The 16889-nt window shown below is 38.9% G+C and overlaps 1 protein-coding gene across 2 annotated transcripts in view; it reads right to left on the bottom strand.

Moving 5' to 3' along the window:
• Positions 1-16889, bottom strand: part of LOC5568344 (protein similar) — a 408921-nt gene that overhangs the window by 16160 nt on the left and 375872 nt on the right. For both annotated transcript variants that reach the window (XM_021855001.1, XM_021854994.1), the window contains exons 9-10: positions 13393-14083; positions 9994-10448 (exon numbers count right to left, since the gene is read on the bottom strand). In XM_021855001.1, the coding sequence (XP_021710693.1) occupies positions 9994-10448; positions 13393-14083 (1146 nt within the window). The remainder of the gene's footprint in view (positions 1-9993; positions 10449-13392; positions 14084-16889) is intronic.

Raw genomic sequence — 16889 nt, forward strand, 5'->3', positions numbered from 1 at the left:
AAGAATTTCCGAAATTTTCTTACAGGTTACTGCAACAATCCATTCCAGGATAAACTGAAGAGATTTCTTCAGTCTTCATTAAATACGCTAGGAAATTTTTACTGCAGTTTATAAGTTTGCATTAAGCAACGATACAGGAATTATATTAGCAATTCTTTAAGAGACCCCAGAGCACGCATATTAGTACGCAGGGCGAATTAAAGTGCTATTTGGTAACTTGGGCCCTCTAGTACTTTCTCGAATTATGCCCAAGTGAATTTATCCAAGGATTTTGTAAAGGAATTAAGTGAATTTTCCCATTATTTCTCCAGGAATTTTACCGGCAAGACTTTCTTCAGAGTTTCAGAGTAAACTTTGGAAGTAGTGCTGAAGAAATCCTTCAAGCACTTCCATGAGGATTTCAAGGAAGAGAATCGCAATGCCATGTGTGATATCTTAGAGAAACTTTGGATAAAGCCTTGAATCAATTTCTGTAGGTAATCAGAAGTGCCTTCAAATTTATTAAAGAGTGTTTTGTGTATTTCTGGTAAAGATGAATCGAAGACAAGCTTCAAATTTCCAAGAGCACAAATCTGTGAACCAGATATCCGATCGAGCTGAAAACTTAATCGTTAACTGACTTGTAATGACCAATCATTCAAATTTTCAGCTTGAATAGTTGACTGATTCTTGAAATATTTGCCTTCAACTTATCTTCACCTTCAGGAAATTTTAAACAAATCTTTCAAGTCGAACTATTTGATGAATCTCTGAGAATTCCTTGAGTGTTCCAAGTTCAATTCCTTGAGTACATCAAGAAATCCCTGGAGAAACATTTTGAGGAGTGTGTTAATATAGTAGGCTAGTAGGCTAATTACAATTTATTAGTTGGGTAAGACGGACCACATCCATCCTCGAGTTTTATTTTTGATTTAACCTCAAAATAATATGATGCAAAGATGTACAAGAACATTCCGAGTACATTCTCTGAAGACACCGATGATCTATAACGCCATTTCAGACCCCTTAGGGTTATAGGTTTTGATCGTCTTTTTTTCTAAAACGGTTCCATTGCATTGTGCATTCGCCTGGAGAAGACAGTATCAAAATCTTAAGCGATTTTGAAGGATTCATTCAAGAGGTTCCTGGACGAATCTTTTAAAGTTTTATAAATAGATTTAGCATGGGTAATAGAGCTTAGTGACATTTGAACACACGTAGACTAGCATACGCTCGTCATACACAGTTTGTTTTTGTTTTCCTCAAAGAAACTTGCACACGCTTTCCAGACTCATCAAAATGCATATGGAAATATTACCCAATTTGAAAAATTTACACCCGGTTTCTGGGTGTTTTTCGAGACTGAGTGCATATTGTTTTCCTCTAAGGTTAACAACTACATCTACACTAGGGCACCCATACCATTAGGCGTGATAACCACTATAGATTAAGGAAGAAATGAAAGGTAGGTAATGGGACGTACAACACCAAATCAGTTTGGATGCGGTTGCGTAGCCATGGAAACCAATGTTAACTATGATTGAAATTCTCAATAACCTTTTGAATATAGAGATAGAAAATGTTGTCTGTATAATACAGTCTATAAATTTCTCATCATCAGCTTCTGCTTCATTCATGCTATTTTAGACTATGTACGATGTTCTGCCGTCCAAAAATTGGCAATGCTTTCTTGTAGTTCAAAAATTTATGATTATTCCTTAGATAATACGTTAATACGTAAATATAATGAAAATGTAAATATCTTGTGATATCACCTAGAAAAAAATGCTTGGTTCATCCTGAAAAGAAACAAATTCATCACGATTAGAACAAAAACACAGTGTTTGTTGTTTTCAACATTTGAAGACTTTATTTTCCGTTTTTATCCAATTATCCAGTAGTATCGCTTCTTTCAATCCGTTTCTCTCTTTCCCGGTAGGAATATGCTTGTATGCAATGGATTAAATTCTAATAATTTTATGTGACATTAGGTGTCCATGTGTGTGTCTGTACTTCTGTAGGTCTTAATTGTCATAATTTATTATTATTAATCATCAACATTTTGTATCATTTCTCGTTTCGTTCGTTTTGTGTTCATCATCTTTGCTGCCCAGCATTCATTATCGACAATTTCTTATTGCATCTTTGCTTTATTGATATAAACGGGTTCAGTTCGTTGGAACTGGGTGCGGCTGTACGTTTCGGCTTGTCTGATTCGTTTGTTTTCGTTTCCGAATCAGCCTACTGTGATTTACATTGAAATCTGTGTGTTATTAGTTTTTTTTGCGTGCAATCCGTTTTTCTGTGTATAATTTTAGCGTCTGATCGCCATATGTTCTGTATATATCTTAAGATTTAAAGTAAAAACATTCGCAATTAAGTCGTTTCTCTAGTCTTTTCGACGTTTGCTTCATTCTTTTAATTTCAATAGCTTTTGAATTGATTCGGGTTTTTATTATTCTGTTATATTTATCAATGTAGATTTAATATCCATGAATTTTATTCATCCTTAAGCATTATCGCTCAGTTTTACGTAATCTCTACAGGACTAAAATATACCTTATTCAAATGCCGCTGCTTTCCTTATCGATTCATGTATAGATAAACTGAAATGTTGAACTCACATCGGTGGAAACAAAACAATCCCAAATTTGGGTTCAAAAAGAAATGGGTAAACTACATGGGACGGAAAATTGATGTTTACTATTATATAAACACACTGAGGAAAGGTTGTAACAAGAGGTTCATAAGGTAGATATTTTTGATTGTTTTGATTAGTCATGCATATGGGTTAACATGTAGTAGGAAATTATCTCAATAAGAAACGGTTGAATCGCGATAGTCGTCGGTGGTTCGATTTGTTAGACATTTATCTTTAAACCTAATGGGAGGCTGGTTCAAACCATAAAAATATAAAAAATACGTACGACAGAACGAATGATTTGGCAACCGTTTTGTCAAACATAAATACCACATAACTAGACTTCAAAACAATTAAAGCTTCTATATTTCGTGTTTGTACGTCAAAACAGTTACTCGTTTCTTTCCGCCTCCCTTCATAACATTATGTTTTACAACTGTTGCATCTTTGGTATCATCAAATTCCTCGTCTCTCCCCATACACCGAATCAGTAACAGTTACATACATATATGCACATATAAAACAACCTTAACAATTACTAATCAGTTCTTTTTAATCGTCCGTTCCAACTTCTTTAAAATCCTTCGACCCTCCCGCTTGTTTATATATAGTCGGTTGTGTGTATAAAAACATTCAATTCCGCAGCTCTTGCTCTGTTGGCAACGCAACAATCCGTCTCCTTCCGAACAACTATTGTTTCTTAACGTACAGACAAAGTATTTTCGGTAATAATTATTATTCAAATCAATGGCGCAACTAGAAACTTGTGCAGTAGGAAATTATGCCAATTTTAAAGGCTAAGTATCCCATCATTTGTTTCATCAGCCATAATGACTTTTCAGATCGCAATTTCGAAATAATAAAACTCAGTCCTAATAGTTTGAATTGATTCGGAGAAGTATCACTATATGCGCTTACATGCAGAATGTATGCTGATACCTTTTTAGCAATGTCAGTGCCAAATTTACTGTGTTTTATTAGTTCGAAAAAGTAAGATGAATTAGCAACAATAATTCGAACAAATTTCAATGACGGCCTTTTTCATCTCAAAGCTTCTGGCAATGATTCTCGTTGTTCCACTGATTTAAATAGTTTCGGTAAACGTATGAACTATTTCACCGATTCGTTGAACTTTTGTTTAGAATCTGACAGTTTGATAGTTTTCCAGTTGAACATAACCCTGCTCAGGAGCATGGTTAAATTTGACAGCTCAAAAGTGGGTTTTCTATTCCAAAAAAAAAAAAAACAAATCCATCTGTCAACTATATGTCAAAATTAAAATGAAGTTGAATATTTAAAAAAAAAAACAATATGTCAAATTCCTACCAAAAGTTGAACAAATCGCGAATTGGTACACACCATAAAGATGATTCAATGCTTTGATTTTTGCATAACAAATACTTATACGAACAACTATAAGACGAACATGGAAATAATAAAACGAAAACAACAATGGCAACAATGGAATGAAGCACTATCGCTGGTTTTGATATTTTGTTGACGACTGCACTACTGTTTGTACCTGGCTCGTTCCTATGATTTTTATTATTTGTAGCAAGTTTGTATCTTTGTTGTTTTTAAAACCATTGCACCTGGATGTCCCTAGTTTGTATTGTTGCACTTGTATTGTAAACTTTGAGGTTAGTTGTGGTACGTTACTGGAAATGACGCGAAACAAAAATTACACGAATCGCTCCATTATACACTACTCGAATCGGTTCATATTGGCGAATAAACTGTGATTATGGTGTAAATAACATCAACATTGGTGTGTTTATTTATTAGTTTGGATTTTAATTGCCATTTTATGCATTTGCTTGCAAGGGTTCTAATGTCTAGCCTAGATTCTATATGCTATTCATGAGTAAAATAGTTTTGATATCATTTTTTGCATTATTATTCTGATTTGATCGATTTAATTCTTATTGGATCTAAACGCTATGTATGACTCCTGCAAATCGTCATTAAAAATGGAATAAAACAAAAGTTGAGATGAATATATCAATGAAATTATTCAATTCTTCCTCATCGATCCCTGGTTTTTGATTCTCTTCAATATCTTAAGCTCTACTAGTTTATATGTTGAATGGGTCTATTCAATTTGAATAATGTCCAACAATGTATTGGAATCGTATTTACAAACATTTTCCTCCGAAAATTGCGAACCAAAACGCGATCAGTTTCTTTTTGTCGTAACCTGTTCGAATTAGAAGCGTTACTTCCAAATGCTTGTCTGCTATAACCTAGACACATTTTAAAGTCAATTAGCGTGATCCAGAGTTTGGTGAAAGTTGTACCGTAAAAATATTTTCTATAGCGCTAATAACACGCCAACATGGTAAACCAAAATCGAAAATGGTTCGAATATTTGGCATATGCATAGCTCCAGAGATAAAATAATCGACAAAAAATAACAAGTTCTTCAATTTTATTGGTAACACGCATATTTTAGTAGTGTATTGCATAAGTCGAGTCAATCGAAGTGACCTGATAAAAGGCATGTTTTATAAATCAAAACGATTTAAATGGATCGTCTGCAGTTACTATTGAACGCAGCAGGCAGGTATTTCATAAGTCACCATTCGCCCACCATAGTAATCTAGTCACTATCTATGGAAATGACAGCCTCGTGTTTGCACCTGTCTTCCACCGATGTAAACAAATGCATAGACGGACTTGTCACATGAAAAGGCCTGCGCAGTTAAAAAACTAACTGGAAAAAGCTTCCACAGGATTCTTATTTTCCAATATCGTATTCATTTGACAGGCTCAGACGTCATAAAGCACAACGGAGCCGACCATCAGGATTCGGAGAAGCTTTCTTGATCGAATACTTTTGAACTGAAAATTGCAACGATTATATTCGTCGGTGCTGAAACTGTATCTTTTCAAGACGGCAAACGTATATTTTTTAGTTCTAGCATTTGTTGCTTCACCACGATGCCTGACACTCTGAACATCTGTGCAATCGAGCGTGTAATACAACAATACTTAATTCCATTTGCGAGCTATGATCAAAGTATTTAACAACGCCATTACTAACACAACCACCGCGCGCCAACAAACGTCGACAGATGGAGCTTGCATTTATTACTTCCGCACAACAGTGTTTACACATTAGACGCATTCGATTAGTAGGCTATCACACGCCGGGTGCTAAAATCATGCAAGTAACAAAGCTACCAGCGTAAATAAAAATAAATTGTAAATGCACCGAAGGGAGCGAATAAAACACACCCATTTTTTTGCTGTACCGATGATGGCTACTGCGACATTAGGGGTGGTCCATTAATTACGTAAGGGTTTATGGGGGGAGGGGGGGATCTGAGATTTCTTACGTGCCATACAAATTATTTTTAATTTTCATACAAAAAATCTTACCATGGGGGGAGGGGGATTGAAAAACCCCGAAAAATGTCTTACGTAATAAATGGACAGCCCCTTAAACATCGTAACACAAGATAGAAAATAGTCGTAGCATGCCATGGCTTTTGCATTCACGTGCGACACACCGCCTGCTTGTTTGCTGGGCGCAATTCGGGATGGGAGAAAAGTGGTGCAGTAAGTATTTAAATACCCATTGAACTATTTTTTGAGACGGATGTACATCGCTCATCTCAACACACCACTAGGTGCTTAAAAAAAAACTAATGAAACTGTTCGGACACAGACAAAAAGACCTGTGCACTTCCACCCAGCTATGTACTTTGTCGGATTATCAACTTATTGATGTATAGTGTTACTTCTGTGAATTATTTCTCTGTGCTTATCTAGGTATATGGGCTTGTATAGCTCTGATCCCTTTTTTGTCAGATGCAAATGTGCTTCAGTGTTAACAATTTGTCGTTGATCTGAATGGCAGTGTTGTGTTACAGTGATTCCCTTTTGTTCTATGACAAATGAACGCTTACTAATTAAGTGAATTTATTATCGCTTTTTATGGGCTTCGTGGCATCATTCGTTAAGGCGTATTATGAATTCCACGGGGCGAAGGTTCGCATCCCGATTTAGTCAAGGAATTCATTCCATCTAACGAAAAACTTCATTTTCCACTGGGTGTGATGTACGTCCGCTTGTCTAGTGTTAGTAATGTTCAGTCCTTGCAGCATTTGGTCGAAGACGGAGTGAATTGTAAGGAATCTCTCTTTGTTCAAATGGGTAATTTCAAGCTTACACAAGCGCTAAAAATCACTAAACATTATACCTGGAAAAATGCATCAAAAGTTAAACTTTTTCTAATAAGAAATTATGTGTAGGAAAGTTTTCAGTATTAGTGGCCCAAAAAGATTATCGCTAGTTTGGCTACCAAAGATTTTTTCGGAAGGAGTTTTTAATTTCGAGAAAATTGAAGGCCTTTTGTCATACAAATTAAAATGCTTTCATTCCTGATGATCAAACGTGTTTTATTGTCGTATAAGATTTCATCAGCTTCCATGCTTTTAGCATAAAATTTCAAGCGCAAAATTTAACGAAAAATGCAACATGATCGAATCTTGTATGTTGATGTGTTCTGGATACACAATTTATAAAACAATCTGAAAAGTCTACTACGACTCTTTTACAGAAAGTTCTATACCTACTATATCGATAAAACATTTGCTCAGAAGTAATCCTGGTGTTTTCTTGGATATTGAAGGGACTTTTGATAACGTTTCTTTTGGTGCCATATTGAAAACTGCAGGAAATCAAGACCTACTTTCAATTATTACCTATAGGATTCAAATGATCAAAAGCCCTATTCTCTTCATGATATTGCACCAAGCAGCTATTCGGAATTTGTGTGTTCGCGGAAGCCTCCGTTACGTCACTATTGGGATAGAGACTGCTTTTCAGCGTAGTGCTTTACACAGAGCACTTTCACAGCTATTAACTGGATGGATTATTTGCCAATTGACTATTTTTGCCATTTATACATCGTGAGGCAAACACGAAGATACTCTATACCCTGGGAAATCTGGTAAAAATCCTTTACGAAAAGATCCTCGACTAGTGGGATTCAAACCCACGGCTATCTGGGCTCAACAGTTTGGAATTTTGATGCAACTCATTAAAAATGGCTTTTTAGCTTATGGATTTGATGACGACTATCTAGTTTTGATAGTTGGTTTTGTAGTTAATCGTCCATGCAAAATGCTTTTCAGATGGCATTGGCATAACTTCTCTTCAAAATGAAGTTACACACTCTTCTGGGCACCCTGAAAATACGATTTTGCGCTGATTTATGCTTATTTTTTTTAAACTTTAAATTGCACAGAGATACTCAGTTTTGCGGAGTTTCTTTGTGTATCATATATTTTGCAAAAAAGAAGAAGAAATCATCCCAGGAGTAGGTTTTCCAGCATGTGTTAAAATTACACACCTGATGTACTGGCCTAGAAGACCTCGATTTTGTGCGAATCGTACTCAATTTTTGTTGATTGCCTCTTCTAAAAGAAATTCCAATTTCGAAGTTTGGGTTCAAGTCATCAAACAAAGTTGTACAATACTGAGCCATCTTCAGCGAGGGCACAGTATTTATCAAATATGTCGACGCAGTCTACTGAAAAGAAGGTTGACTGGTCACTGTCGACTCAACTATCACATGGCAAATATTCAACTGAATCCGTTGTTAAAAAGAGCTTTAGGTTCTTGTTCATACGTTTTGCGGTGCTTCTTTTGAACGAGGCTAAGAAATGATAACATGCTTTCATAATTCCACGACCACAATCCAAAAGTTTATTCATCAATTCTGTCGATGTGTTCGCTAATAAGTCCAATAACACAATACATAATTATAAACCATCAGTAATCAATAGTTTTTCAAAAGCTTTGAATGAAGGTGCACACTGGGGCAGAAAGGAAAAAACGCGGAACAGCCTATAGTTCTTTCAGGCATTTCAGTCATTTAAGCGTATTACACTAAAAAATATGAGTTTATCTCATAACATCGGCCTCATTTAAAGGGTAATTTTCGCTGAAGACACCAAACGTCTATCTCTTCATTCCAAAGAACTACAGGTTGTTTCCGCTATTTTTCAATTCTGTCCCAGTTTGAGGCGGGGATAGAAGACACACGATTATTTTCAATTCCGTGTGAAATAAGGAATTAATTAGAATTCTAAATTTACGAATTTGTATATTATGGTAAAAAACGCTTTGAAATCCATACACTTTCGTTTAATTCGAATTACAAGTTCAATTTATTTGAACGACTTTGATAAAATTCTGCATGAAAACCTTACAAATTCCGTATTAGATCGTAATGCATACAAGAAATATAAGGTTTTTAAATAATATTTGTATTGAAATCTTATATTTGCTGTATATGCAAAGATCATATACCGATTTCGTATCAGATCTTGTTTCGAGTCTAACGTTTCCATCCTGCTCCTTCCGTTCTAACAATTTCTTCCATTAAGTGTATCTTTGTACAATTAGTTCAATTGTTCCACTAAAGTGTGTTTTTTGTTTGCTTCCATATTTGTAACATAGTTTGCTTTGTACCTTTGGGGGGCTCAATGAACCAACGCGAACGACGGAACCCGTTTCGTTGGTCGTTCGTTTTTTGTTTGTATTTTTGTGATCTTACGACGGTTTCATGTCTTTGTACAAAATTTTCATGTTGTTCTGTTGGAATCTCGCTAGAAACAAGAAAATAAACTGTAACGAACTGAGGATACATTTACGTAAACAGATTGGGGAACGAACGTAAAGAAATGATACGAATGTTGGAGGTTTGTTTTTCATCAACAAAATTTTTATTTCACAAGAAAAGTGTGATGTTTGAGTTGTGGGGTACTCTCGATTTTCGTTTTACTTAACGCGACTTATAACACATGTACGAGGAGAGAATTTTTCCGTGGGGATCGAGGGAACAAAATAAAAAGTTCGATTTTTTCTCTAGAACTAAGTAAAAACATAACAGAGTACTCTTACGGACTATTTAAATAATTTGCTTACTTTTGATGATTTATAACTTCATTCTTTTGCTTCTCTTTATAATCGCTTTGTTGTATTAACATTAGGTGATGATGATGACTGATTTTCAACGAGAGTTATTAATTCGTATGTATATATGACTAAATTTATAACAACTATCACAGTAATGGTTTTGTCTCTTTATACCTAATTAGACAAGATTTCTCATTTTCTGTTTTCGTTTGTTTGTTTGCTACTTTCTACTCTGAGGTGTCTCATTTACGAACGAGATGAAGCTTCGTGGGAACTAGAAAGTTACGACGCAGGACGGCCAGACTAGCGTTAGCGTTAGTGCTGCTTTTGGTGGCGCTGCTGTCCTTCGCTAAGTGGACGGCAGAGCCACCGCAGTTGATGCCACCGGGCTAGGCTTTGGCCGCCTTGCTAGGGCGGGGAAAGCAGGTATAACCAGCACTTACATCGCATCCGCTGACAAGGAGGTTCATGAGAACTGAGTTGGATGCTTGCTCCTGCAAACCGTTAACCTTGCCGGTGGCCCATCGATGCTGTTCCGCCTGGTCCAGCAATGACTTGGACTTGGCTTTGGACTTGGCCGGAACAGGAGACGGAGCCATCAGTTGTTGTAGCAATTGAGGCGAAGACGTGGGAGATTGCTGCTGATTAACGGTGATGGTGGGATTCGGTTTAACGCGTTTGCTGCTTCCGTCAGCACTTTCCGACAGGGTGCGTTTGTGAGAAACGATACCGGAGGAATTGTTGTTGGCGGTTGTATTCTTCTTAGAGACAATCGACGTAATAAGGTTCAATTTCTGGCCTGGCGCTGTTGTCACTGTAGTGGTTCCGTTTGTGGTTGAGTTAGTGGCCCCATTCAGTTGTAGCAGATCGTTCATGGACCACGTCTCGATCGTGTTACCTACAAGTGAGTCAAGGTAAAATATTAGTAAACAATGATTTATTCTGGGTCAATCACCTTTTTGGTGCGAAGAGGTGGAAATGTGGAACTCGACGATCATTGGAAACTGAAGTGGATCTTTCAGCAAAAGACCGTTACAAGTGGGTGACTGGGCATTATAGGGGATAAATGTCAGAACTCTGCGGCTCCTGTTAGGAGGTTGGACATTCCCGGTTATTTTTAACCTTTCGAACAAAACCAAATGAAATAAGAGCTCTGAAGTGGAGCAGCAAGTCAAACGAACCAATATAGGCCTGCCGGCTCGAAGCGATTCTTGCTCCTATTAGCCGCGTTCTTCTTCTGTACGGGAGGGAAAATAAAAATATGATCTTTTATCGGATGGTTGAGAAGGCAAAAGCCATTTCCTTTTAATCCATCCGACGAGAACGTATACTTCTGCTGCCGCTGCGTGGGAGTTCGTCTCGACGCGATTGCAGTGGGGAGCCAATCTATATTGCGTGATTTTCTCGACGGGATGGGATGGGATGGGAGCGATTTCGAATGTCTTGACAACGTTGGAAAAGTTTTAATCAATTGTCCGAGCGAATGATTAATCGATGTGCGAGCGGGCGTGTTTATTGGGTAATTTTGGCTAATTTATTGCCCGTATTGTTGTTCCTGCAATCTGGTCCGTTAATAGGTGTGTTTTCTTTAGGGTTTAGGCTTCTGTGCAGCATGTGACACATAAAACTGAGGCCGAAGAGACACCATTGTGTGAAGGACATAGGAAAGTTTTTAGATCTGAGATTGTGTAACGACTATCCCAAATATTCTAAACATTGGGAGCTGACACTTTTGATTCACTAATTGGTAAGTCTGATTGTCATTTCATTACATCCGCCATACTTAGCCTTATAGACACGTTAGGCATCAAAGCTAAGCCATGCTTTAAAGAGTCTGGGTTCGATTCCAGTTCGATACAGGATCTTTTGGAAATTTCATTGTCTTTTCAGAGTATAGAATAAAATCGCGCCTGCGACATATATACGAGCCAATGAAAACAACAACCACGTTAAAACAGGATTAAGATGTCCTGCCGTCAAACAGATGGTTGCAAATTGCAGATAAACCTAAATAGTGGTTATACAGTAATAGGATAGCAAATAACACATAAATAGTGATACAACGTCAATATGAACGGTGAAAGTGGTGGAATGTTCCTCTGTGCTTGTGGTCTATGGCTTGGTAATCGCTAAAGTAGACGATCTGCACATCTGTAGTTGCTGATAGAACAGTTCAACCGTATGCTAAACAGGTTAAGGTGAAGATACATCGAAGCCAAACCTCGAATTTTCAAGAGCACAAATCTAGAAAACCAGACAACCTTAGGAGCTGAAAATTTGATCGATTGGTCACCACCAGCGAGTAACCAGTAAGTTAAATATTCAGCACAAACCTTAACGTATCGTGGGCCAGTCGTCATTGCCAGTGACTTCGATGTATTGACGATAGAGTGGGAGTGGAAGAGTTGCCTCATCAAAACAAGAGTATGCAGTCGGTAAGAAGCTTTAGCTTGAGAGTTAGAGCTTGATTGGCCGCCAGTGATTGCTATCGCCAGATCAGCAGCACTTACACAAGCAACCGACCAGATGATTGCTTGGGACTAACAGGCATCCTTAGCGTGTAAATGCTAGTGATCTTCTATTATTTAGGCAACAATGGTGCCTGCCACGTCAGAATGTAGACCAATGACGGGAAGGGAGAGGAATTGATGTTTATAAGTGAAATTGGCCCACTGTAGACCGTGGACTCTGACTGCATCTACGCCAGTTCATGAGAGAATGTATGGGTTGGGGGAAAGGCATGGCAGAAAGGTTTGCTTTTTTGGTTAGCAGACTGCCTATCTATCAGGCGTAAGGAGAGGCGTGCAATAATGACAAAGAATGGAAGCGTATGGAAAGGGTTTCTTGCCTATCTCTGGTTCTAGCGTTATCACCTCTTCAGAGGATGCAGCCGGTAAGAAGCCATGGAAAAGTCTGGACAATGATCTTTCCAGCGAAAGTATCATTAAAAACTATCGTCTGGAAGGCAGAGAGTAGACCATATGAGCCGCACTATATGAAGAAATCAGACTTAGCAAAAAAGATCATCTCCAAGAACATTGTGACAAGTCTAACAAGAATTCGTGTAGCGATTCTTACTGCGTTGATAGCTATGGCGAAGTTCAAAGGACGGAAAGCGCCAAATTACGCGACGGAAGCCTTGGATTCGAAGAAGGCTCCAGGACCAAACTGAAACGCAAAAACGGTAAAGGCGATCCCGGCGCTAGCCCAGATCATTATCAACAACTCGGAAGCAGGAGAAATCGGCTGTTAGCGAACGTAACGAAGTCGATTATCAAATATGCAAGTCCAGCATGAGGGACTGCACTGAATACCAAGAGAAATCGATCTCGCTTGAACAGTACATTTAGGTTGATGGCTATGTAGATATCAAGTTGATACCGCACTATTTCATCGGAGGCAGTCTGCTGTTAGTAGGGATGCTACTCATCGATCTTATTCTCGAAAAAAAAAAATAGTGAGTGCGTACTATATGGGCCGCAACACAAGAGGGGTTCGAAAGAGAAACAATGGAGATGAAAGCATTTGAAATTAGATGGATAGATGATGCCTTGAGGGAACGGTGAGGAAAATTTAATTACACGGCACTCTTTTTTCTTAGCTAATGTCATCTACGAGAAGGATTTGGCATGTAGTTCGAATTACACTGCCAATACAGCTTTCCGTTTTCAAGGAATCGCTGAGTTCCCTTCAGCCATTGATACCTTGAAGTTCCACATCTCCAACACTCTTACCAACCAAAAAGCTACGTTCATAATTCTGCGAGACACTGCGAGAACTGGTCCCTACCAAGTTCGGAACAAGCGCACTCGAGTGTTAACCTTTCCTTCGCACAAACTTACTGTTCTTGTTGAAGTTGGGTGTAATCACAACCATCGGATGCATCAAATTCGACGAGTCGATCAGCTTAATCCTTTTATCGGTTTCCGCTTGCGCTGCCGCAGCTATCACCTGATGCTGCGGTTGCTGCTGATGGTGAACCAAAATGTGCCGGTTGCCGTTCAGTGACTGTTGCTGCTGTTGTTGCTGCAATTGAATGTTGATTACATTTCCGCCGCAGAGCAGTGCCGCCAAGCTGGAATCGATAGTTTTGTTGCCGATGTTGCAGTTGTTTTCGTTATTATGGCTGTTAGCGCTGCTGAGGTCTGCAATCCTTGCAGTGACCGTGACCGACGGTGCCGTAGATTTAGCGGCCGAAACTGAGGTGGTAGTGTTGTTTGCCTGCGGAGACAGCTGTTGCTGCTGCAAGGGCTGGGTGGGTGTGTACTCTTCCTTGACTAAATATTTGCCGGCAGCGGCTACCATGGCGGCTGCGGTCGCGCTGTCCACAGGCGCAGCCGGAGCACCCCACATCAGATCATCGGACGTGAGCAACGGAAGGTCGTCTACTTCGCTCATCGATATGTAGGGGGCGCGCATCGACATGGTCAAATCATCGTCATCCATATTGAGGGTCATAAATGCAAGCTCATCCTCCGGGCAGCCTGATCCATTCGGGCTACACAGTGACGGTATACTGCTTCCTTCGGGGCTCTGTGGAACAACGGAAAGAGAAAAGGATAATGATTAATGAACTTATAATCATGAATTATTATTGACAAGGAATTAAATAGTCAGCGAGATGTGCGCCAGGCCTGGTCTGACTGGCGGGGGAATCGAACGAATGAAGTCGCCACCACGTGCCACTATCAAGATTGGTCTCGCCCCGGGCGACTATGGGAAAGTGAAAGTTTTTTCCTCAAGCTCGCGTGGAGCTAACCTTGGCATTTTCCTTTTCCGTTTTTGCCTCGGTCGTTTCCCTCGGCCGCATATCCTATTTTATGTGAGCAGAATATTCAATCCTGTTTCTTGATGGTTAGGTCTTTTCCAAGAAAGCGTAGAAGTGTAGCAAGGGAGGAAATGTGTACTTTGGCTGTTTAACATTCTATCGAACAAAGTAAGGCTACGTCATCGTAGAAAACTGTTCTCTAACCATGGACTGTTTTTATTACCGTCATTTCTGATGAGTTTTCACTTTTATCGAGCTTTCTTTTCCTTATCATGTTCACACCGATAGGGTGGGACCGATTGCTTCATTCATCTTCTTTTTAGCGTTACGTATCAACTGGGACAGAGTCTGCTACTCAGCCTCATGTTCTTATGAACACTTCCCCAGTTATTAATGGAGCCCTTTCTTTACCAATTTATCATTTCTGCATCTCGTCAATGCAATTTCGACTTTGTGCTTACCAGTCCTCGATTGGAACACGTATTCTCCAACATGGTCTTGCTCGATAGGAGTGATAAAAAAAAACATACAAGACTTAATTCTGACACATAAAGTTTCTGCTTTTAGCGTACAATAATGGAAAAACCAATTAGTGCAGAAGGACCGAAGGAAGGAAGAGAGAAGATCCATATTGCAGCTTTTTCGGGCTAAACGCTTCTCTCCGTTATCGTAAAAAATCTTTAACGCTAATGATAAAAATAGTTTTGAATAATTCATATAGCGCTGTTAACTTTTTATTATTTGCCAAGACTTCATTGGATCAATTCAAAAAAAACCTCTCAAATGTCTATCCTGTTGGAATTTTTGTCCAAATCCGGTTTGAACCGATTTTCACACCTCTCGCGATGCATTGGTTGAAATGTTTTGTTTGCATTACTATAAAGCTTCACCACGACCACAGACAATTAACACCTCCTTCAATTTGTGCAAACTGGCTCACAAACACCGACATTATACAAAAGAGGTAATAGGTAAGCGGGAAACGACGTTCCGTCCTTGGGGCGCACGCCGCGGCAGCCAGTCGGTGCAAGGTTGGTTGACAGGGCTTCGTGTGATAAGAAATGTCCTCAAGTTTATTGGAAAAAATACGCGCAACTCGTTCTAGGTAGATACCTAGCGGAGACCGACTGGCTGCCTCAAGGTGAAATGGCTCTTTTTCTCGTTTAGCAAGCCTATGCAAACTGGGGCTCTAGAAAGGTAGCTGATTAGAGAGATTGTTTTTATAGTCTGTTGACACGTGACGTTTGGATTCAGTATCAGTTGGACACTTTTTGTCCTAGAGCTGGGACATTACGTTGCTGATCATGGAAGTGGTATATGCTGGTGATGATATTTCTATCCGGACTGTTGATAGATGCCAGGGGCCCAGATAGCCGTAGCGGTAAACGCGCAGCTAGTCAGCATGACCATGCTGAGGGTCGTGGGTTCGAATCCCGCTGGTCGAGGATCTTTTCGTAAAGGAAATTTTCTCGATTCCCAGTCAATCGGCAAAGAAAGCTCTCAGTTAATTACTGTGGAAGTGCTCATAAGAACACTAATCTGAGAAGCAGGCTTTGTCCCAGTTGGCACGTAACGCCAGAAAGAAGAAGAAGAAGATAGATGTCAATTGACCGAAATATTCTCTGTATTCTCTGATAGCGTTACGTCGCAATTGAGACAGAGTCTGCTTTTCAGTGTTCTAATAAGAACTTCCACAGTTATTAACCCATATCCGCCCAGCGTCCTAAAAATAGGACAGAAATATCTTGAAAATAAAAAGGTTTAGGAGAAAGCTGTCTTCTGCAAAGTTGATCACAGGACTGCTGACTTCCACTTGGTATCTATTTTAATTCAGAATTAACTCACCAGGTGGCGCACAGACGCCAACAAATTTCGCATATATAAGCAACATATGAAACAACTTTCCAGCGTACAAATATTTGCTTCGTTTCTATCTCAGTCCAGCGATGAGATACAAAATTGGTGTCTTCGACAAAGTTGAACAACTAAATAATACCTATTCGCATAGAACCTTATAAATTCAGAAAACACTCCCAAGATGGCGCTAGTGAGCCAAAACTTTATTTGCTTATATCTTAGCCCGGTTATGAGATACAAAAATGGTGTCTTCGACAAAGTTGAACAACTAAATAATACCTATTCGCATAGAACCTTACAAATTCGGAAAACACTCCCAAGATGGCGCTAGTAAGCCAAAACTTTATTTGCTTATATCTTAGCCTAGTTATGAGATACAAAAATGGTGTCTTCGACAAAGTTGAACAACTAAATATCACCTAGTCGCATAGAACCTTATAAATTCAGAAAACACTCCCAAGATGGCACTAGTGAGCCAAAACTTTATTTGCTTATATCTTAGTCCAGTTATGAGATACAAAAAAGGTGTCTTCCACAAAGTTGAACAACTAAATAATACCTATTCGCATAGAACCTTATAAATTCGGAAAACACTCTCAAGATGGCGCTAGTGAGCCAAAACTTTATTTGCTTATATCTTAGTCCAGTTATGAGATACAAAATTAGTGTCTTGAATAAAGTTGATCAACTAAGTTAGATCTATTCATCTAAAAC

The sequence above is a fragment of the Aedes aegypti genome, chromosome 1, assembly GCF_002204515.2.
Source record: "Aedes aegypti strain LVP_AGWG chromosome 1, AaegL5.0 Primary Assembly, whole genome shotgun sequence".
Classification (NCBI taxonomy): Eukaryota; Metazoa; Arthropoda; class Insecta; order Diptera; family Culicidae; genus Aedes; species Aedes aegypti.